The sequence below is a fragment of the Primulina huaijiensis genome, chromosome 9, assembly GCF_012295235.1.
Source record: "Primulina huaijiensis isolate GDHJ02 chromosome 9, ASM1229523v2, whole genome shotgun sequence".
NCBI classification, from domain to species: domain Eukaryota; kingdom Viridiplantae; phylum Streptophyta; class Magnoliopsida; order Lamiales; family Gesneriaceae; genus Primulina; species Primulina huaijiensis.
In genome coordinates, this window is record NC_133314.1 from 18,199,469 (window position 1) to 18,224,459 (window position 24,991).

The 24,991-nt window shown below is 35.6% G+C and overlaps 1 protein-coding gene across 5 annotated transcripts; it reads right to left on the reverse strand.

Annotated features, from left to right (window-relative positions):
* Positions 1–4,263: 4,263 nt before the first annotated feature.
* Positions 4,264–24,700, reverse strand: LOC140984279 (DExH-box ATP-dependent RNA helicase DExH3-like). Of its 5 annotated transcripts, XR_012176591.1 has the most exons (21): positions 24,266–24,700; positions 23,374–23,528; positions 23,207–23,294; positions 22,224–22,460; positions 20,666–20,761; positions 18,214–18,402; positions 17,912–18,071; positions 17,664–17,794; positions 17,162–17,332; positions 15,499–15,771; positions 14,960–15,154; positions 12,944–13,147; positions 12,148–12,217; positions 11,893–12,041; positions 7,835–8,143; positions 7,696–7,755; positions 6,698–6,850; positions 6,499–6,609; positions 4,846–5,364; positions 4,688–4,783; positions 4,264–4,363 (listed from the first exon to the last, which is right to left on the reverse strand). XR_012176591.1 is itself a non-coding variant. In XM_073451561.1 (20 exons), exons 1-19 carry the CDS (start codon positions 24,542–24,544, stop codon positions 4,891–4,893), a joined length of 3,504 nt encoding a protein of 1,167 aa, XP_073307662.1. In that variant the 5' UTR covers positions 24,545–24,700; the 3' UTR covers positions 4,555–4,783; positions 4,846–4,890. The 5 variants fall into 5 exon arrangements, 3 of the variants coding, with proteins under 3 accessions (XP_073307662.1, XP_073307661.1, XP_073307663.1); XM_073451561.1 differs by lacking the exon at positions 4,264–4,363 and having other exon boundaries at positions 4,555–4,783; XM_073451560.1 differs by lacking the exon at positions 4,264–4,363 and having other exon boundaries at positions 4,555–5,364.
* Between the last annotated feature and the right edge of the window lie 291 nt (positions 24,701–24,991).

The window sequence follows — 24,991 nt, forward strand, 5'->3', positions numbered from 1 at the left end:
CTACATCAACAACAGCCCAAGCCAAAAGATATTGATTAAAATCTTCATCTTTTGATGAAGCCAAAAGTAAAATACCATCATACTTTCCTTTCAACCATGTACCATCAATAGATACGACTTTTCTCATGCATCTATATCCTCTTGCACATGCGTCATATGCTAAAAAAAAATACTTGAATCTATTATGCTCATCTACTACTAAATCTATTATACTATCTGGATTCATTCTCTTGACAATTTTCAAATATGAATGCAGAAGAGCAAAACTTCTTTCTAGATCACCTCTGAAGATATCATGAGCAATTTGTTTGCCTTTCAAGGCTTTGTAATAGGTAATGTCAACCCCCTTATTCCACATCATTTTCATAATAGATTTTGATTGAGGTGTTTTTTGTTGCCCCCGAAAGTTCTCTACCAACAAATCACAAACGACAGATGAGCTTGTTTGTCGATGCCTTTTACGCATTCCTGTCAAGTCACAATTGTGTATGTTGCAGCATGTACGAATCACAAAATCTATTGAGTCCTCATGTTTTGAAGTCCAAATTCTCCAAATGCAACATTTAGTCACACAACGAACCAAATAGATATTTGGGGAAGATTTGACACCCTCAAACTCAAAAGACGAGTTCAAAACAATTTTGGATAACTCTTTCTTCACTTCAGCCTTGCTTGAAAATCTTTGACCAATAAATAGTAGGAACCATCGGTGAATGAATATGTATCATTGCTAGCTTGAACATGAATCTCGGTATCATGAGCTACACTGATGTGCTGGATGTAAGTTTGTTGCATGACATCATTATCATCCACATGCACTGCATCTATGTTCTCCACATCATTTTCTCTGCTTCCCACATCATTATTTTCCATATTTTGAGTTGAACATGAATTATTTATATCTTCCAATACATCATTATTGACACAATGGTCATTTGAGACAAAAGTTCTGTCAAAATAGTGATCATACAAATTTATTTGCAATCATCATTCAAATGAGTCACAATTAAATCCGCAAGCATGATATTTTCAGTTTCAACAATATCAAGAGAAACAATATTGAGTTCAAATTCGACATGAAGTACATGTCTTTCTTTTGTACATCCAAAGTATAAGTTTGATTTCAAATCATTATCATCCTCAATATAAAGTGGACGAATATTGCAATACTTCACATCAGGAAGATAACTTAATCTCAATTTTTCTGTGCCAACTAGATTAATAATTCTGTATATCTCACTTTCTATATATTTCATAGAACAAATTTCAAAATCCAAAGGAATCGCTGCCTACTTACCATTGGACCATGAACGCCATTTAAATATATTATCTTCCTTAATTTCCCATTCTCCATTGTACTCGAAGACAATAACGGTTGGCATAACCTACAAAAAATAGATAAGACATGTTATTAGATCCAATATTATATTAGAGACAAGATTATTTATTCAAAAGAATATGCTACTCGAAGACGTCACTGGAAAGAAATGAGTGTTTAGGCGCTACAAACTAGCGCCGCAGCGCTTGAATTGGCGAAGCTCAAGCGCCTAGGCGGCAGGCGCTACCTACCAAAGATCGTAACAATATGCAACACTCGACCCATGAATTGCAACACATACACGTCACTCGACCCATGAATTGCAAACACATACACAGCTCGACCCACACGGCACCTCGACCCACACAGCACACTCGACCCACACATGCTCGACCCACACACACAACCCACACATTAGCACACATGCTCACCCACATCTCAGCACACAAGACTATGCTCGACCCACACCACACTCAACCGACACTACCTGCTTGGCCCACACACTTAGCACACTCAACCGACATCTTACAACACTCGACCCACACACTTAGCACACTCCATCCACCTGCTCGACCCAAACACTTTGCACACTCAACCCACACTACCTTACTCAATCGTAAATATTCGCTCCAACTCCACCCACAAAAATTCTAACAAAAAACGACCTAGAAGAGTGGGTCAAGGTGTGAAGAGCACGACCCACCTCTTCACACCTCGACCCACTCTTCACACCTCGACCCAGGTCAACCCAGGTGTGAAGAGCTCGATCCACCTGTGGGTCGAGGGCTTGATGTTTGGGTTGAGGGGCGAGATTTGGGTCGAGTCAACTGTTATTCAACCCAAATCTCAGTGACTTGAACCAATTTATTACATTAACACTATTTAATTTTAAATTTTGACAAGTAATAACATTTTTTTTGCAGGTTTACTTCCTCACTAAACTTGGAAGAGATCAATTCTTTGAATGCAAGTTAACTTTATGATCAAAATATGTCGAGATTTGTAAGAAGATAGTATCATTTTTGAATGAGAAACAAATGGAATATCTGGTCCAGCATACACAATTTGATAATTTAATTATATGTGCTAAAGATTATAACAATTCGATCAATTCTTATGGTTTTTGATGAGTAGACATATGACAGTAGATGTGATGAATTTTGGATGGTATATCATAAACGATTTTTACGGTTTTCATTATTAAAGTATTGTTTGCTCAAGGGTCTAAATAGTTCAAAATTTTTCCCTATGATACCTGATGAAGATGATTTATTCAAAAGAATATGCTACTCGAAGGCGTCACTAGAAAGAAATGAGTGCCTAGGCGCTACAAACTAGCGCCGCAGTGCCTGAATTGGCGAAGCTTAAGTGCCTAGGCGCTACCTACTCAGCGCCGCGAGTCTACCTCAAAAGGTCATAACAATATGCAACACTCAACCCATGAATTGCAACACATACACAGCAATCGACCCATGAATTGCAAACACATACACAGCTAGACCCACACATTATCACACATGCTCACCCACATCTCAGCACACACGACCATGCTCGACCCACACTACCTGCTCGACCCACACACTTAGCACACTCAACCGACATCTTACAACACTCAACCCACACACTGAGTACACTCCATCCACCTGCTCAACCCACACACTTATCACACTCAACCCCTTGCTCGACCGTAAATACTCGCACTAACTCCACCCACAAAAATTCTAACATAACCGATCAGGCCTAAACTGAAAAAAATCTAATTGCTACAACATAGCATTACGAATATATACTTACTTCTCTTACAAATCTTCAAATTTTCAAATGATATTTGATTATATTTTGTTTTGTTTGTTGTGAAGAACACAAATAGCTAAAATTAAAACCCTGAGATCGGGAGACAAGACCAATCAAAATTTTTTTTAAAAAAATAATGAAATCTAACTAATTAATTAATGAACTAATTAATGATCTCACCTAACTAACAGAGTCAACTCCCTCCCTCGATTTAAAAAGTCAAAATCTTTTTTATTTAATTAAATTTTAAATGAATCATATACTTTTTATTGAACTTTTTTTGTACACCTAGTCACTTCTTTTAACAATTTCACTATTTTTCTTACAAATATTATTTTATAATAAACTAATCCGAAATCGAAACCGATTAAAACAAATTTCGAATCAATATTTAATGTTTTCCAACCATTATGTATATATACATGATGAAGTTCTGTATTAAATGGGATAAATTTCAACTCGAATTGATCAAAAAGATTCCACATGCATACGTTTTCAAGCAAACAAATCCGGTTCCGTTCGCAATCAATTAAACATGTTAATCGGATCAATTTCAAATTGATATGGCGCCATAAACATCTCTATGCTCAAGTATGTTGGATACTTACCCGTTGGCAGGTTGAATCCACGAATCATTTGTCTCTCAACAATAAAAGATTGAGATTGGTATTATGGCATATAATCGATCATAATAATCTTTTAATGAATAGGTCTTTCATCAAACGATCTCACGGATCAGACATATTAATCATGTTCATATTTACAATAAAAATTAATATATTTGAAATAAAAAGTAATAATTTTTCATAAATGACCCATATAGAATATTTGTTTCACAAAATTGACCCGTGAGATCGTTTCACCTGAGTTTTTGTGTCTTTTAATAAACAATAATAACTTTTACATCAGAAAACACTAATTATACGTTGATCCATTAAACAAAAAATTCAAGGATATAACCAGAATTTATTGGAATTGAACTAAGGATATCATCTTGATTAACAAGACGTTGATATTAGTTATAGGACCAATTTTTTTTAAAAAAATATTAACTTAGATAAAATATTAAAATTGACAACGCGTAACTAGTTAAAAACATAATTTTGATGCTCATTTGATCAATAACTAACATCGATAATAGTTCTCACACCAAAAAGGATTTCCCCTAGCACGCTTTTAGTGTTGTAGCCGCTAGAACTCTTGATTCTGCAGTAGCAAAGATTAGCTTCCCGTAAAGTATCCAAACTCCACCTGCATAAATGTTCTTTGTTGTACTTCAAATATGAAAAGATAGTTACATATTTCAAGATACCTTTGTGAAAAAATGCGACATAGGATCCGTACATACATAATCCTAATATGTTGAATGTGTTGCAAAAAAAAAAAAACTAATTCTCATTTTCCTGCTAGTAACAGAATGTGTTGCAAAAAAAAAATACTAATTCTCATTTTCCTGCAAGACTTACTAGCATTTTTAATAAATTATTGAAATATTTATACAAAATGTTCATATATAAATATTGAACGTGTACATATGGAATGCGATAATTAAGAATTATGTATCTATATGTGTACCACCATCTAAGAGAGCAGAGAACTTCTCATGTCTTCAGATTACAACTTTGGCCTGTCTCTATTAGCGTCAGTTGCCTCCAGGCTCCATCCCACCACCTAAGAACAACGAACATTTAGCATTCAGGCTTCATGTCAATAATCAACAATCTGATCAACACCTTGTGTTGCAGCCATGTTAGCAAGAGCATCTATTGGAGCCCACTTCAACCTGATCGCCCCCGTTTTGACCTCCTTCGTTTGCCAAGAAGTTTCAGCATGCTGTCAGTAACATCAGGCAGAGATTTATTATCTTCATCATGGTTATCCTCAGAAGTTTGGGTTAACCAAGCCAACGCTTCAATAGCCGCATCTTTCTCAGACAAGACTTTATTTCTCTTCGGTTTTCCCACAAACTGCATGCCCTTGAACTCCACTAACGCCCTAAATTCATTTGTCTTGAGATGTTTTGTTTTATATTTCGGAGGTGAATGACCAGCTCTCATTAACAGAGTTTGAAGTAAGCTCTTGGGATTTGTACCATCTTGTGTAAATCTTTCGCGATAACTAGACTCTCGAGGCTTCTTATTTTCACGACCGAAAACAAATCTTCCTTCGCTTTGATCACCCGAAACCAGCTCCTGAATAGCAAGCATTAGGTACTTTCCTTCTTTATTGATATCCAAGCAGGGATCTTGAAGCTGCATTTGTCCAGATTTATAGAGCAAGAATAAAAAGACATCAATCCACTATAGCATTTTTTTATTAGGATTGTAAATGCATGATCAATTACCGGCTAAAGTAAAACAAAGTCAGAGGAATTCATAAAAATAACGAAACAAAGTGTACTTGAAGCTTTGTCTTGTAAGGAATCAAAGACCTCCATGTCTTTCTAGAGACAACTTGTTTCACTCTTGTGCTTTCTAGAGACATGCACACGTACTTAAAACAGTGATAAGTGGTTGTGCGGAGTTGAAAGTACACTTTTCCACTGCCTCCCCCATATTCTCAAACCCCATTAAAAAAAAGGAAAACCAAAAAAACGAAGAAAACAAAAACACTCGTCAATGTACAACCACAGACAAATGAATATGCTAAACCCCATCTCTCATAGCAAATATATTTCTTTGTGCTGGAATTTTACGGTTACTTGAACTTAATTCACCGTAGTTCCTCCTATAGTACATCTCAACAAGTCTGTAAGAAGAGAATGTACAGGAGATATTACCCTATCTAAATTGTAATGATAATACTGTACAAAATCACATAAAAAGTAAAATCAGATTTTAAGATAACAAACTAAAATGAATCTTTCAGATCAGATATTTTGAAATGTTGGTCAAAAGTAACAAAATGATGTGAACAAAAAGTATTGATTAACATGTCAATGCTGATGTTCCGGGACATTTTGTGCTCTACAAAATATATCAGCATCGGAAGCAAAAGAAACATATTCTTCTCACACTCATAACGTAAAAAGTTCTGTATTTGCAATCTATCAAGTCTCACAACAACAATCCTAAATTTTCTCAACTTGAAATCAATTATCAATGCTTATTGTGGAACTAACATCCGAACAAACAACTGCAATGATAAAAAGAGCACAAAAATCAGAAACCAACTTGTCAATAACGCTTTAAAGGGAGGAGAATGAAACAAAGATTGCAGCCAGTTATTGTCATTAAATTGGTATAATCAACAGTTTTGATGATAGTTGTCCACATGGAAATGGAAACAAAGAGATCACAATATTTGCTACAACTTTAGAACAAAAATTACCAGAAAAGATTAACCACAAAAATAAAAGCCACTACACAGAAATATTTCCAATTTACCTTCTTTTGCAAAAGCTTTTCGAGCTCCTCTTTCAGCTTGACATAACACTCTGACAAACTCGGATCCATGAAGAAGTCAATATATCCACCCAACATCTTTAAATTGCCTGCCTGAGACACCAAAATCCGATATTAAAATGAGATCATAATTTATATGATGATATGTTCCAAAAAAGGATTTGAAGACACAGAACCCTACCATACCACCACAGTCAATGCCACCACCAAAAAGGATCAAAATGGAATCAGATACTCCAGTCGAATCACGTATGAATACTGTATTGACTTTCACCTTCTCACCAAAAACCAACCATGGGTATGGGATTGTTTGATAACGAGCGTTTACAGAATTCTAGACCAAATGAGAATCATGTAAAACCATTAGATAAATAGCAATAAACAGATCCCATTCATTACTTTCCATAAGATCAAACCAGTAGATAATAAAAAAGCGAGGTGAAGATGAATAAGAAAATTAAAGTAATCAAACATTAGCAAACTCACAATCTGGAATGACTACAAGTAAAGTTAGACACAAAGAAATTACCTGCTTTATGAAAAGATACAAGAAATGTTGCCGTTTTTTTTTATAAAAAAAATTAGTAAGTTAACATATGCATGCACCTGATATGATTCCAACCTGGGTTCCACGACTAAAGAAACCTATATCCACCTAGTGGTGTTAACAGGCCGGGGGTGGAGAGGGAATGGGGGTAAGATAAAGCCAAACCAATCTATACCGGTAGAATCAACCTTGTATAAATGAGTTCAATTATTTGTATATTTCTTAATACATAAGACAGCTACATTTTTAAATAGATGAGCCAATTCACTTATGTTACCATTTAAATTTTTAGCCAATGTTCAAAACAGTTTGGTTTGTTTCCTCCGAAAAAAAAAGTTTGGTCTGTAAGTGTTCCTCTTTATGCACCCCAAAACAAAAGAAATAATTATATTTTATGTGGGATTTACTTATTGTCAGTAAACACAACTCTCAATTATAAAACAATTTTTTTACAGATATATAATATTTAGATGTCATCAATTAAAGCTCACTACCTTTTTTTTTTTTTGAAAAAGTTGTTATTTTGCAATCACATGCATGAAATTTGTATTCCTCTAGATGTTATTTTGCAACGACATGCATGAAATTTGTATTCCTCTAATAACAATAGATAACTAAGTCTTGGGACATACCGCATAGAGAAAAACCTGGCCATCATCCATTGTCTTGAAAGACATCGATGTTTCCCTGTGCTGCACATAAAGAAGAAATAATCGATCGACTAGACTATTCAGTTGCTTAACCTCAATAAAAGCAACATATTATACCCACCACAACAGAAGCAATTCCAGGGAATAGACCAGAACATATTACAGCACGGACCAAAGACTGGTTGTGACTTAATCTGTTATTGATTGATCCATCTTCGTCAAGCAACTGAGCATCTTTCAAAATGTAAGTGAACTGCTTACGAAGAGAATGGATAGCTTGAAGAGTCTGGACAGAAAGGAAGTTTCTCCAGCAATATTCATATGCAGAACCTTCTCTTTCTGCTTCCTTCCATCCTTCATAGGCACGAACAAGAGCCATATGATCACTATAGTCCTTAGCAGAGAATCTAGACTTGGCAGAGCCTGCTAACTGCATCAAATAAAGTGAAGTAAGCAATGTCATAAATCGTCCCATAAAGATGCAAGGCCCCATTATACAATAAAGAGCAAGATAATTTAAGTAAAAACAGTCTTAAGCATGACAATAAATCCAATAAAAGATGCTCATCCAGATTGTGACATATTAAAAATTCAGGCATATTTTGAGCGGGATCCTGATAGAAAAGAAAAGCATCGAAATTAACTACTTGGATGTCCAGGTTCATGAATAGGGTGTATGTATGTTGAAAAGCATTTTTTATGCGTCCATATTTATCAGACAATGGTATGGAGGTACTCCTAATGGGTTGAAGACCATATCAACAGGTCTTCCATCTTGCAGAAACAACATCCTTGATGAGACAACTAAGGTGTGTGGCAAGTCAAAACCAAAATATAGGACCACGGTGTAGCACATAAAACAACGCAGAAGTACTTTTGTTAACAGTCAAAGCCTTTTATACAACATTAGCTTCTAAGCCACGTGGCCCAATGTCAAGTACACAATAAAAACAGGGACTTATTACTCAGCATAAAATATAAATTCACAAAACTAGGGAAATCAAAAGATGTAGGAAAAGTTGGATGTCAGACAAACACAAGAATATCTAAAGTTCAATCACTACATCTCAAGCTGAATAACAATGAACTAAAGAAATCAGATTCGCTTCCTGGTAATAGTAAGTCCTCGTGTCAGGGATATCATATTTGAGCAATATTTTATGCATATGCTTGTTGTTGTTATGCAGCCTCAGAAGTGTGAAGGCTTGCTAATGGCTACTGTATCAGCAACCAAATGAAACATCTAGGTTTAGGTAAAAAAAATTGAAAGCACTAACCTGAAGGGGTAAATTAGACTTTTTCAGTTTTTACAACTTTCATTATCATTCAAGGAAAAACATACATCTCACAATTTTTTATATGAAACAATATTATATTAAATAATAAAAACTAATAGTTACAAAAAGAGGACAAGAAATTCGTAAGGTAAAAAAAGAAAAACAATCGTACTGATCATATCAACAAAAAGTATAACTCTGATTCCAAACTAAATCTGAGATCGAGAAATATCCAGTCATATGCCCGGATCTTAATCTTGTCCAAATAATCTTCAACTGACCGTAGATTGTCAAAAATCCTTCTATTCCGCTCAAGAATTGAACAACAATTAACTACTACTGTCCAAAAAATTTTATCCTTCATGCCAAGATCACGTTCAATATCTGCAGCAAAAGGTTCGTGCAAAGATCCTGGAACTACCCAAATCAAACTCATCTCCTCCAAAGCTCTGAACCAAAGACAGCTCGAGAAAGTACAATGAATAAGTATGTGGTCCTAAGTCTCCCCCGTCTATCTGACAAACCACACACCAGTTCGGACAAAGAGCACAAGTAGGCCACTTTTTTGCATCATATAACAAGTTGACAGCTTACCCAGAACCGCAGTTAACGAGAATACTTGAACTTTTGGTGGGATCAATGCTTTCCAAATAACATGAAAAAAGGGAAAGAAAGGAAAATTGGTGACCGGAAAGAATGACTCATAGAAAGATTTAACTGAAAAAACTCTTACACTCTCCTCAACCAACCTAAACCTCTCTAAAGGCCTTAGCAAAGAACTCAACCCATTCACTTCATCATCTCTCAAATCCCTCCAAAAATGCAAATCCTATGATAAAAAAGAAGAAAGAGAAGATTCCACAATGAGAAATAAGCTTGTTATGATCGAAGAAATCTGAAATAAGGAAGAATAAGGTCCTTAGAAGATGAATATCCCACTACCTATCCTCAAAAAATCATATCTTGTTACCTCATTTAATTATTGTCCTCACTAACCGGTGAAAAGCTGGATAAGTTCTAGAAATAAACTTCCATAGGCTTCTAAATGTAACATTCTTTGTTAAGACCACATCCCAACCATTATTTTATTGCCTATATTTGTTTACTATAACCTTCTTTCATAACGCGTCCTCCTCAACAGAACACCTCCACCACCATTTCCCCAAAAGAGCCTTATTAAATGTTCTCAATACCCAAACCCCCTCTTAGTTTCGGTTTACATACATGCTCTCACGCAACCAGATGACAATGTAAATCTCCATCACCTCCATCCCATAAAAAAATCTCCCTCATAGTCCTCTTCACAACCTCCACTACCCCTCTTGGTACCCTAAAAAAAAACACGAAGTACATTGCAAAGCATTCAACACCGCTGAAATCAAAGTTAGTCTACCCCCTAGACAAGAGTGATTTCTTCCAACTTGCTAACTTCCTCGACATCTTAGACAAAACAGATTCCCATAATGAAATTTTCATCGGATTTCCACCCAATGGAACCTCTAAGTATCTGATGGGTCAATTCTCCCTCTCATTTCCAATCTCTCTGGCTAACCATTGCACTTCTACTCTACACAATCAGGGCCCAACAAGATGCTCTTTTCCAAATTGATCTTTAATCCTGATATTCGGTAGAATAAGTTCAATATCTCCATCAAAAACGCAGATGATCATTATTAACAAAGAACATAGTATCGTCCGCAAATTGAATGTGTGAAATCTCAACTTTCTATGTATCTACTTGCAGACCCCGAACAAGGTTCATTGTCTTGGCCTTCTCAATCAATCTAACAGAAAGCGGATCACCTTGCTTTAGGCCTTTCTCACCCTTAAATTTACCCTTTGGTCTACCATTAACAAGAACTGAGAATCGAACAGCCGAAACACATCCTTTAATCCATTTTCTCCATCACTCTCTTTTTTAGCATAACAAAATCCAAAAAACTCATCCGCGAACTTTGTAAAATTTTATCTATTAATAAATTCATGTTTCATATCAAAAAAAAATCCAAAAAACTCCAATCCATGTTATCATATGGCATACGCCTTCTCAAAGTCGACTTTAAACACCCAACTTTTCTTTCTTTTTTTCCATCTCAACTCCTCCACCAATTCATTAGCCATAAGATAACAATCAAGAATATATCTACCTTCGATAAAAGCAAATCGAGTCTCCGCCATTGTGGTGTTTAAAACTTTCTTCAAGCTTACTGACAAGACTTTAGCAATAATCTTACACAAGTTGGTTGTCCAACTTACAGACCTAAAGTCTTTTAGCTTAACAGAATCTTGTTTCTTCGAGATCAAACAAATGTATGCCTCGTTGGTGACACCATTTATAACCGAACCCTCAACAAATTCATTAAAAATCTTCAATAGACCTCCTTTTACAGTATCCCAACATTCCTGATAAAATGTCATTGTAAAACCATCTAGGCACAGAGCCTTTGAACATTCAATTATTATTAGGAACACTAGATGACTTCTAAACGTATAAATATGTAAATGAAGAAAGTGAAAACTAGACAAGCTTCTTCAAACCGTGTTGTCAAGTCATGCACATCGATATTAGATCAAAAATGCTAAATAATTTTTGCATGTTACAAACTGGCCAACTGATACTCTGAAAAACCAGTATGGCAATTGTTGGTTAATCATATGCCTAAGATACAAGGAGAAAACTGATGCAAAATGAGCTATGCTTACAGTAATGAGATGTGCAGAAAGCACATAACAATCAGCAAATTCATATTTTGTACACTATCACAGAAACGATCGATTCTGCTATGTAATGGGCTTTTGATTAAAAAAGAATGATTCCTGTTACATGAAGAATTGCATGACCTCCCATAGAAAGCGAATAAGACATCTTGACAAGACAAGGAATAGTGTGCAGCTAACTTACATCCTTTTTATCTTGAGGTAGAAGAAAAGGATCCCTGACACTGAGACCGGCCACAATCGTTAATACAGGGTCAAAGCAACTAAATATAGAACCCATAACTAGCATTTTCCCGAGCTTAGGATCCACTGGTAGCACTGACAAGAACTTTCCTGATCAAACAATGAAATGAAGTAAAAAAACATGGGAAATGAAAGATAACATCAAAAGGCTGATGAAACAAGAATATTTGAGTGTTGAACATGTGAATGTACATACCAAGAGGTGTAAGATTCTCACTTTCATCCAAAGCACCGATCATCTTCAAAAATTCAACAGCATTTTTCACCTGAAATGTCCAACAGGCAAACAATCAATAAAAACACACAGTGCCATGAGGATGAAAGGAAGCAGAGTAATCCCATATTCTGAGAATCGAATTAAAGCATAATATCATACTGAACCTGCCACTAGCACCAGAGTCAAGCTAGAGAGAGGGGGGAGCACCAGAGAATGTTTAGAAGAATGCCTCAACAACTTCATATATTATCCAGAAATAGTTTGTAAAACAATTGATTTCAATGCTATTTGTTCAACCTTATGATTTGGTGAGCTGCTGTTAAGTTAAATTTCTACAATAAACTAAGGTTGAAATGTCATGTAAATCACAAATATGACAATTTTCGTCCTCAAAAGTCATAAAGCATAACTCAGACACCGACAGCTCTGTTGCAAAGCCCTCTACCAAGCACCCTGATTGATCTAGATTCTCACTCCATGTTGAATGCGTCAAAATTTTGGAGAGATTTTTATTCACAATTAGGGTTAGAACTGGTAAACCATTGAACAACTAAGCTTCATTATTTGCCAAGTTGACATTTTATTACATCAATGAATAATGCAGTGCTTTTCAAATACATCAAGGGAGATAATAATGATGCAGAAGCAACAAGCATAAAAGGTACAAGATTTACCAAAATAGAAGGTCAATCCAAATTCATATATTTTGCACGGAGGATATCCACCGAACAAAACTACTTTTGAAATGAAGTCTATATGTGAAAAAGGTATTTACCGCCAACGGTTCAGGAGGCTGAAGAGCAGCAGACAAAAAATCGATAGTACTTTCAACTTGCAAACTTTTAATTTGCAGACACAGAGAATTCAGTGGAGTTCTTAGAAGTTCAGGAAGTTGATATTCAGCAAAAGCTTCATAAACACATCTTGGATATAAGTGGTAGCACACGCCTGGCTGCACACGACCTGCCCTACCCCTTCTCTGTAACCAAACAGTAGATGAAACAACAACATAGCTGCATAAGCAGAAATGTATATGATGGATGGCATCCCAAAAGAATTGAAGATATTTGAGGGAAGGGAACAAAGTCAAGTAAGCATATGAGAGTCTAACAATATAAAAAAGACATGTATGATTGAAAAAAAGTACAGCATGGCTATGTCAGAAATACCAGCAATAACAGAACTGCATCAGTCATTAAGGTGCTGTTCTATCCATCTAAAGAAACCAACTTATACAGTGGGGATTAGCAAGGACCCTGAACTTGGTTGGGAAACATCATCCATCAATTTTGAGCATCACATCCTCGTGCTACATCCAAATCGAGTGATTTATGATGTTATGAAAAATGATGAAAAGAAACTATAATTTGCATATGTCGACCATTTTGACAAACTCTGAATTGTGTTTAGGGACAAATGTAAGGGCAACACAGTATTTCTTGCTTGGGGCCTAACATATGGCTGAAAAATAGGCCCAATGTAGAGAAAAATTGGGCCTTCAAAGTTACTGCGCTCTTGGTCCAAGATGTTGTCACTGAAAAACCCTGAAAAATATGAGGTTTGTGATTATGGGGCGCGGGCGCTATTAGTGGGCCAAGTTGCGTGAAAACCCAAGTTTTGATTTTGAGGAGATGAAGTCGGATATTGGATTGAGGAGTTTACCTAATAATTGGCATTTCATAAATATTGATAACTGACATGAGTATTCCCATCTTATATATTGATTTCAACCAGTCTGAGTTATGCCATGAAATATTGAGTCGGGATTTGATTTGCTTATATATCGGGATTTGATTTGCTTATATAACTACTTGGTACTTGATATTTGATAATTTCACACTTTATGTATTGGTAATTTGATTACACATCATGATTATGCATAGATAATTGGAAAAATAAATGTAACTCATACATTTGGCATATAAGCCTCATGCCATGACTTTCAATAACCATGACCTATTGGCAATAAATGAGTCAATGACAAAGATGGTGAAAAGATTCTTGAGGTTTTGGATATGCCACGTGTCTTGTGAAGGAACTAATAGGCCGAATAGCCACAGTACGCCATACGTAGAGAAAACGGTGATTTGTATTTACATACAGGATGCCTTGAAAAGGGGATGATAGGCCAGACAGCCGTAGGTAACGAATCGATGATTAAGGATGAAAATTTCCTCCCAAGATGATGTATGTCCCTAGTAAACTGAGCATGTGCGGTGTGTTCTATCTTTCATTGTGGCCAAAATACTAAGCATTGATCACTCATGGTGAGACTGTTTCATTTAAAACAGTTGGGTTCCAAGATATGGAGTAAGAATAGATAAAACAGAGGTTGGAAGAAAAGATTTACGCAGATCAAGTCTTGATTTCTTTTGGCCTTTTTGAATTACATAATTTGATTCGCGGAGATGCAATGATCACAATGAAAAAAGTATCTAAGAAATATACGCCTTCGTGTTGACATGTATATGAATACGATAACCCCGTGTGAGATTTAAATATGATAAGATTGATAATCATGATTTTTATGAATTACTTTAATATAAAAGACAAATTTAGCCCATCAAATTGGACATTGAATATAGACCACAACGAAGAATTATTTGAACAATTTTAAATCGAAAGCATGATTATGATGCAAGATATCTGATCCGAGGCCACAAAAGAAATAAGCTAAATTAAGCCTCTTAACTATGTGGTGTGCCAGTAATTACAACGGAAATTTCATCATATGATGCAACTGCTAGCTTACAAATGCCATAAATTCATGTAATTGAAGGCTGAAACTCACCTGTCTAGCGGAAGCTTGGGATATCCACGAAGGTAGTAAACAAGGTGTGTTATTTAAGGCATCATATGTAGTCTCCTTCGCTTTTCCACAGTCAACGACATAAACTATGTCATTGATTGTTATGCTAGCCTCGGCCATGTTTGTCGCAAGTACTATTTTGCGAACATTAGGAGGTGATTTCTCAAAGATGAGTCTCTATAAAAGAAACGGATGGTCAACAAAACAACTGAAATCAAAACATAAAATTGTAACAGCCATGAAAAACAAAACATATTCATGTGGGCCAAGTTCCATGGATAACAAGCTAGCGTCTCAAAATACAAAGAAGTAAATAACCAGGTGACAAACTATAGCTTGGAAGAACAAATTAAAATTTAAATTAAAAAAAGTACCAAATAAGTAGTTCCAGTACACTAGAGACAGAAACTAGGCATAAAATATTGAAGGCAACAGCAAATATGAGAATGACAATTTTGGGGTGATGGTGATTTAACAAGAAGACACGAGACAACATTTCAATATCTTGAAATACATCATACCTGTTCAGAGGTGGCCATTGACCCATGGCATATAAGAAGCAAGACCCTGTTGGGGTCCCCCAAGAGAGGGTGAGCTTTTATTTGATCCCTCAAACAACTTATGTCTTCCCACCCAGTCATAAATACCAAAACAGCACCCGGACGCTCCTTGCGACATATATGACACAACACAGCCTCGATAAAGTTGAATCCAATACAATCAGGTGCCCAGCATGACAATGACTCAACAACCGCAGAACCATAGTTCTCAAAGTTTGATTTATTCAGGGCTTCCTGTTCATGATACATATAAAGAACAAAAAATAAATCTGATTAGAGGGGATTGATTTAGTAGCCAACAATCAAAATGGCTAGTTCTTTCAACATGTTAATCAATCATTTACACAAAATCAAATGGTACAGTAAGTTGTGGCAATGAAAGTCTTGTAACTCTTCCGAAGTTAAGAGCAGCTGCAAACCTCAGCCACCAAGGTCTAGGGTATGGTACAAGGATATTGTCCATACTTCAATAACAAATTTAGTAGATTCCATAATGGTTCCAGTAACTATAGCTCCTTATTACAGGATTTCAGATCGTGTCTTTAACCTACTGTTACTGCAATATAGACCTACAAAAGCTGGCGATCTTCTTACCTCTCTAGGCAATATAACAAGCACTATTGTACAATATATTGGCCTTAACGCCCAATATTGGCTCTTCAGCGACATGCTACAGATATACAAATACAAATCTATCTTGGCTAGTTTCACTCTTCAAAACATGCCTAGTGAAAATAAGATATGCATTGCAGAGACATCAGGCACCTGCAGGGCCAAAACAGTTGAAAATTCCTTGCCAGGAAATCAAGTTCAGCATTGAAGCAGCCTTCTCAACCTGGCCCTCTGAGAGGTGCCAAATCTATACCCTAGAGGAGAGGCTGATAAAAGGGCTACTGCATAACCGAGGAACACCAAATCACTGTGTAAGACTTAGGGATAGATGCCCATTTTTATTCCTTTATCCCCAACTCGGGGAGGAGAGATGAAAACATTTTTGAGTAACTGATCTGCTTGTATGGTTTAGACGATTCAAGCGTATACCAATAAATAAAGATACGAAAATGACTTGGGCCTGTGTACGATATGCCATAAACTATGCTACAATAAAAAAAACATGTTACTACAAGGTGCTCCATGCCATCTGATGGTTTAAGGAATTCCAACAAACGTCAAACTCATACGGCATCTTATTAAATAAATAGATGAGGTGCTTCATTTGAGAGTAAGATCATCCTCCAAGAAACACCTTGAAAGGAAACATGATAAGTTACAAAGAATGAAGCGAGTAAAAATAGCTACATGAAAGGTTAGGCATTCATTCTTACTCATTCCCTTAACCCTTCAACCAGCTCCAGATTTACGTCAACAATTTTAACATTCAAATAATCAAAACTCACAAGTACTGATACTTCAGTTGTACAGATTGATATTAACTGCAAAGATTACCAGTACCTCTACACGAGAAAGAAAAAATAATCGAGTCAATTGAAAAGAAAAACATATTCTTTTACAAAACAAGATTTCTACATGTTAAGCAAGGAGTGAACACACTAAAGGAACTAAAAGTAAAATTGGATAATATTGGCAATTTCAACAAGAGAACACATCAAATAAAGTTTCCTACCTCAACAAGAGTGGTGATTTGGTTTTTTCTTTTTCGTGGTGCTAGTTGTCTCTGTGTTTTCCACATTTTCTCTTGGCCATAATCATCTATTTGGTTGAATGAATTCAACTTATATCCAGTCATCTCCAGAATATCTTCCAGAAAGTGTGCTGTTACAGGATATGTGAAGCCCTATATTCAAATAAAACACTCAATTTCAAATGCTATAAAAAATGGGGAAAAAGACTAAATATAAAATGGGACTTGAGTAATTATTAAAACATCAGAAAACTTTAGGAGAATGCTCAGAGAATTTCAGAAAATCAAATGGCTATTCAATAAAAATATTCACACGGAAAGACGTATTATGTACTTGATTGGGCTAATAAGTTGAGGATGTACTCCAAATTTAAATTATACAGATATTGCCCTGTCGAGTTCACTGAGATCCAACAACCGAGAATGTCAAATCCTTAACTCTTTGACACCATAAACAACTAAAGCTAAACCAACTTCAACTTACAGGAATATGAATCATTGGTGCGCCACCGAAATAATCAGAAAACAGATCAGCATTAAGAGTGGCACTCATCAGGATCAACCTTAAATCCCGACGTCTTGGAAGAAGATCCTTCAAGACAATCAACAAAAAGTCTGATAAAGAGAATGAAATGTCAACAATCAAAAAACTGTCGAACATCTAAATATAAATTTTAAAAAAAAATTTAAAAAACCAAACAACAGACAATTTGTTCGCAGATATGAGATCACCTTCATTCATGCCTCGCTCATGAATTTCATCCACAAAAACATGAGTTACGTCACCCAGGTTGCGATCACTCAAGAGCCTGCGGAGCAAAATTCCACTGGTGCAAAAAAGCAAATGTGTGTTCTTGCTTTTCTTGCCTTCTAATCGTACTTTAAACCCAACCTATCAAAATAATTTTTGATTATCGAACAAAATTTTTCAAATAGGACGTTAACGTTCAGAGTTTACTAGTTTCATTACAATAATTGACAGCTTATGCTTGTAATAAAAACAACAGAAAGGAAAAGATAGAAAGCAGGCCTACTGTTTCACCAAGAGGCTCTCCCCTCTCTGCGGAGACTCTTTCTGCTACAGCCATGGCTGATATTCTTCGAGGCTGCGTGCAAATAATGTTACAGAATGCTCCCCGACCAGACTCTACCTCGGACTCTAATATATACTGAGGAAGTTGAGTGGTCTTACCGCATCCGGTCTCCCCAGAAATCACTATAACCTAATATAAAAAGAAAAATCAGCAGTGCATCAATGCAAACAAAAATTAATAAAGTTACACGAACTGATATAATTGATGAACTTAAAGTTTTATCCAAGAACACAAAGCCTCGTCATTTTGGATACCATATACAGAAAAAATATTCTAAGGAAGACAATTCCTTGGAAGGAAAAACAGAGTTGCAAAAGGTATTGGGTATATTTTCAAGCTCCGATCAACCATCGGATAAAACAGTCCCAAAAAGGAAACCATATGAACGGTAGCAGATTCTCCACCACAGCAAATTGTAAACCATGTGCAGTAGGTCAAGGGACATGTCAGGAATGGCTGCCACGGAAAATCTGCTTTCATCCTTCCAGCTAGAAAGGTCCTCTCAAACAATTTTAGTTGAGTTATTTTCCATTTTATATTGACCACTGTGACATGCGCAATTATTATGATATGGATCATAGAATAAAAGACCTGCTAGAAATGTAGATTTTAGCAACAAATATTTCCACAAAGCAAGATCAAGTTAATGGCTTTCTAGTCTTTGCCACATGCAAGCTTCAGGAGTAAATGATAAACCGGAAACTGGTGTGAAAGATTACGGTAAGTCTAACTCAGTTTATGTTTCTAGAATATGCAGGGAGGTCAAGCATGCAGTGCTGGTGTATTCACTGTCAAGTACAATGAAGTTCAACTCAGTTTATGTTGCCAAAATACGTATTGATCAAACATGTAGCGGTGGTATATTCTCGCTGTCAAAAACTTTTTGAAAGGTGAGGTCATGGGGTGAATAAACCAGCTATCAACATACACCACTTTCACTTTTTTTGTTTTAAATTTGTAGATAAAATTTCTTCACATATTTTAGTAATCTACATAAAATAATAAAATCTTATAATGCCTATTGAGATGCAATCTGACTTTAAGACACCATCACTGCATAAGCTTTTAGGAGTTGTTGGTCATTAAAAATAAAGCACCTGATCGTCGAAGCACACAAAATGCTTATGCACATTTTTTGAAGATAACATGTTTTATGTTATGTAACATGGAAACATTTAATTCATGACAAATACTAAATGAAAATGATTATAGATTATTAAAGAACTGTGAGAGAAACTCATTTACACCTGCCAAAAATAGGGTGTCGATTAAAAAGTTACGTTTCGAAGAAAGAGTAGCAACGACATTGGAGAGAAGGAGAAAGATGTGATAACTGTCAAGAGAGTAACGCACTGCAAGTCCAATGTTGAGGTGATATGCCAACAAAATTTACATACTCAAAGACCCTTGTAGATAATAAATGAAATAGGTACATAAAACAATGCTCATACTATGTTGACAATACAGCTCTCTCAAAACCAGTATGATAGTTACCAAAAAATTGGATACACGAACTAATATTTTTCATTCTTTTCCTTGTACAACCTAAAGTACTTTGCCACTCTATACAAATATTGTTCCAACCATTGCACCCACAGAAAAAAAGTAATTGACCAATGACAGATTTCTAAGTCTCAAGGGAATTGAAGATAGATTAAACAAATCAGTTTTTTAGCTTTCACATGGCCTTGTCAACACTTTCACCAAAATCAATAAACTAAATCTAATACTGAGAAACAAATTCGCAGCATAAAATCATTTCCATTTGCTTTCTCATTTATGAAAGTATTTGTGGTAAGACACTTACCAATGCCATCTAACACGCTTAAAAAAGGCCATGTAACATGCTGATGACAAATATGGAAAGCAACACGAAATAATAACACCAGAAGCTAAACAACCAAAGAAAATTAAAAAAGCATGACATAGTTTCTCAAAGGTAATGGCAACATAAATAAATTTTTCCATGTCTTTTAAGCAAATAGCAAAACTGCAAGGAAAAGGCAGCTGAAACACAACAATCTGGACTCAGTCTGATCTGAGGAATACATTAACCAAGAAATCAGTGTGTGACTAGTTTGAAAAATGGAAATGGGACTCTCAGCCCCAGAAAAATCTTGTCCTTGGTGTGAACGCCTCCAATAAACAGGAATTGCCATTAAATCAGTACGAAGAATCAGATCTTTTTCCACACTTATCCCTTTCCCCACACGAGCCACAAGCAGATATTCTTGAATAGGATGTACTACCAACAAAAGTTTTTGAATCTGATTGCAAGTTTTCAGTCACACTTATGACTAAAACAGGGTGAGGTGCAGTTCTTTACAACTGTGATTCAGAGTTGAAACATGCCAGTGAAAGAACAAAAAGAGCATAAGCGCTGAAATTAAACCTGATTCCGAGCTATAGCTTGAAGAAGCCTTTCCTTCTCCCTGAAGGTGGGGAGAGACCTTCTAAAATCTAGCATCCTGTTGCCTTCAGGTGACTCCTGTGAATATGAGAAATACATTGGAAATGAACAGTTAATCGAGTCCCAGCAGATAAAAACTCACAAGCACCCATTATTAAAAAGAACACTACCAAAAGCATCTGGATTGTTAAAAAATTACGAGGTACTATGAGAGAGACAATTTTATCACTTGCTAATGTGATGCAAAAAAATAACATTGATTAGTGTACAGTGTCCATAGCTACTGCAACAGGGTAAACTATCATCTTTTGAGCTGAAATATAAATGAAAAACCATGGCATTTAGATTTTAGAAGGATAAATCTAGGACCTCATTGGTTTGCCGGTATCAAAACTGGTAATCAGATCATTCATCATTTGTAGTTCCACAAATGAAATCTATTCTGAAGTAAGTTGACACAAATGCAACTATATTATACAAGTTTTAGTTTAATAATCATAATATAATTATACATTATTTATTAAGTACTGCATTAGCATTGCTGAAATTGAATAGTTGATTTTTATCATCTTAGCAACACATTAAACAATTTATTTCACAGAGTAATATTTTTAATATCATTAATCTATCTACTATACTAAGGGTAAGACCATGAGACCAACAATTGGACTCATGCTATGGCCACTTTTTCTTCTTTTTTTGCTCCTTCTGTTTTTTTTCAGCCACTTTTTCTTTCTTTTTTTTTTTCAATTTTACCATTTATTTTTCTTTTTCTTTCTTTTTTTTTTTTTGTAAAGTTCCCATTTCAATTTTGCCATTTCTTTTCCTTCTTCTTTTTTTTGCAAAGTTCCCAAATTGAAGTATGGCCACTAATTTTTACAATTATGATATCATCAATATGTTAGTAGAAATTTCAGAGTATTCTCCAGTGAGGTTCTCCTACGTAGGAGTTCAACTTTAATCATTATTTAGTTTTTTCCAAAAAAATTCTTCTTGACAAAAAAATTTGAGATGATCAAAGGAAAAACCTATTCACTTTAGTTGACTATGTTTGACATGCGCTTACACATAATTTTCTTCACATAAATAAAGAAAATCAGTTCTAGAAACAAAAAGTTTATGAAGAAGTTTACCACTCTCAGAATCATTATTTAATATATCATATACACTAATTACATTATTACAAAAACAGATTTTCAAATAAAATTTCATATTAGGCTCAAATCTCGAGCTTGGAAAAGGAAATGAGTAGCCGACTATGAAACAAAACACAAGCAAGTAGCAACAGCAGGGAGCAGAACATTCGAAATGGGCAACAACAAAGTAAAACATTTTCAAGTTCTCCCACTGAAAAAATATTTTCCATATGATGATTCAGAAACAAAAGGAAACACAGGAAGCCAAATTGATCACCCAGACATATGTACACGTAGCTCAGATGAACTACTTTGTCGACAAAATTACACAAGCAGACATTATGTGCTCCCTGTACATACATGCGTGCAGAAAAACTTGTTTTAAAAATGAAAAAACATGATACCTGCCAAGTTCTCTGCATATTACGCATGCGCAAACTCTGCCTCTGGAGAACTTTCTCCATAACAGAAGCATCGAGGAATGACTCGGCATTTTCATCAGTATTTGCATTTTCAACATGATTTTTGGTATCCAATTCACTCAAAGAAGGATCTGCTTTTCCAGAGTTCAGCAATGTCCTGTCAAGATGTTCCTGGAGCAAACCCTCCACCCTCCTTTGCAAGCTCAATGGGATCACAACCTGAAACAGAATTAAGAGAATTCATACTGAAAACCAGGAAATCAGTACCAAAACATTTCAATGGTGTTGATCACACTAGTAGGAAACTGTAAATATTGAGCGAGAACACGCAGACAAGACACTCCATAACCTAGAAAGCTGGTAACAGAACTTGTGCTGAGACTGCAGCTCGGTTTCAAACATAGATCTAAGGTATGGGATTCAGATTTCAATCAAAGAAAAATATTGTCTGAGAACATGGACAAGATACTCCAAAAACTAGAAAGCTGAAAACAGAATTTGTGATGAAACTGCAGCTCGGTCTCAAAAATAGATTTAAGGTATGGGGTGAAGTATGGAACATGGTCGTGACCATATTTCTATCAAATAATCATACTGACTGATAAGACATCCACAGCACTCATAAACTATAAAGCTAATACTAGGGTAAAACAATGATGATCAAATATATTGGTGATATTTACAAACAGCAAACACTGTTTTCTATTAAGTAATACAAATACAATAGTTATATAACAAGAATGAGAAATTATGTTAGTAGGTTGTAGTATATTGGCTTAGTGTTTCGGTTTTGTGAAAGCTATGTCAGAATTAAGTGCAACTTCAAGGACACAAACATAAATTTTTTATTGTGTTAAGTGCCACATCTAAGAGACATGAATCTTTAGGGTAATATAAGGGACAATGTAACCCGACATAAAACATCAATTGTATTTATCAAATATTCACTGGAAATCTTTTCTTACCTCCCTTTGAGGTCGCTTGTCATCCAAATCTGGTCTGTAGTTAGGAAGAGGAACCTTGCTTGCAACTACCACTTTACCATACAGTTCACTGAAGAGGGCAATTCGCAATAGGTCAGAATGGTCTCCTCACTAACAAATCCGGACAAATGTAACTCACCCTTGCGTACCAGTAAAGCCCCATGTGTTTAGCAAGTCTGGCTATTTGTTCAAAGTCTCTCCTGTCTCTTTTATCTCTAGACACAATTTCTTGATCCTTATCATTACGTAACAGCATGCTCAGCTTCCATTTCCACTCATCAATGTTCACCACTGATGATGACGCCTACATTCAAACACTTTCATGTTTACATTAAATCAACTTTGGATAGAGATCCTCGTTTGTACAACGCAACTAATGTCATTATTTTCAGTGTATACATTTTAATGATTTCCCCTATGACAGAAAAACAATGTTGTAGATGCCATAACAGACAAAAGAACAAATTTAAGCAACTTAAATTCCTTTCAGTCCTCGACAATAATCTGTTTTCATGTTCGTCAATCAAGTATGTGCTGCCAGTTTTAATCTAGCAAAAGCTATAAGTTTCGTGCCTGGACATTTCTGAATTGAAGAAGGCAAATCAATTAGACCATAATCCTCTGTATTCCTTACCACCCATCTCTCCCCCAGCCCTATATTCATTGAATTAAAATTTTCCAACTCGTTAAATACAGATAAAACACTACATAACGTGACTTAAACTAATCATACTCGTTATAAACCTGTCTTTGTACCTAACTTCATCGCATAAATCTATTCATTGCTTCTGCTGTAATTTTTTACTAACAAAAGAAAAGGAAAAAAAACAAAAAAAAAACCCCCAGGTTTCGCCTAGAAATTTTTTTTTTAAAAGAGCATGATTCCAATAACACTCACAAAAAAAATTCTTCTTTGACGCAGGAACAACCATTTCTTGACGAACAAAAGACAATCAGAACCAAAATGCAAGAATCACACACGGAAAAAAAATCAAACATATTCAGCACATTTATATAAAAGAAGAGTAAAAAGGAATTTACCGGGTGGTTTTCATAATCACATTCGTACTCATCATCAGAGAACTGCTCGGCGGCATAACCACAAAACCCACTCCGAAAAATAACAGGATAGCTACTTAACTTCTGCAGCTTAAACCTACGAAAATTTTCCATAAAATTACATAAACAAGCACGATTGCCGGCATATAGGACATTTATGATGTCTGGGTTCAACGGGAATAGGAATGTTGAAGAAAGATGCGAGTGATTCGACGATTTTATAGCAGTACGTGCAAGAAAGCCTCCAAGCCGGGAACGCATGATTGGTCCACGGGCGAGAAGCGACGGAGCATGGCAGGGTTTTGTTGATTTTCAACCCCTTTCGGTGGTTCTATAGTTTCACCTAAAACCTCAAATAAGACTTACAATTACAACAAAATTCAAGGGAAAACGAGGAATAATCCAACGATGAAAAACTGGATTCGATGATAAAAGAGTACGAGCGACCACTAATATTTTTTTTTATGGATGACCCAAATAATATAGATATCTCATAAAATACGATTCGTGAGACCGTGTCATACAAGTTTTTGTCATGATAAAACCACGGCCCAAAGTTAATATAAATATAAAAACTTAAATCAAACTTCACTTAAACGAAAAAATCAACTCAAACTCGACCGATGACAGAGTCTCAAATTCGATACAATAATGAAAAACTCGACCCAGTGATAAAAATTCGTATCAAATATCGATTAAATGATAAAA

Bases quoted from the DNA above. Each gene is read 5' to 3' on its own strand.
- LOC140984279 (XM_073451561.1), bottom strand. From the start codon at position 24,544: ATGCGTTCCCGGCTTGGAGGCTTTCTTGCACGTACTGCTATAAAATCG. The intron at 12,042-12,147 runs GTATGTACATTC...TTGTTTGATCAG, and splicing joins TGAGAATCTTACACCTCTTG to GAAAGTTCTTGTCAGTGCTA. The intron at 7,756-7,834 runs GTGGGTATAATA...CTTTATGTGCAG, and splicing joins CTGGAATTGCTTCTGTTGTG to CACAGGGAAACATCGATGTC.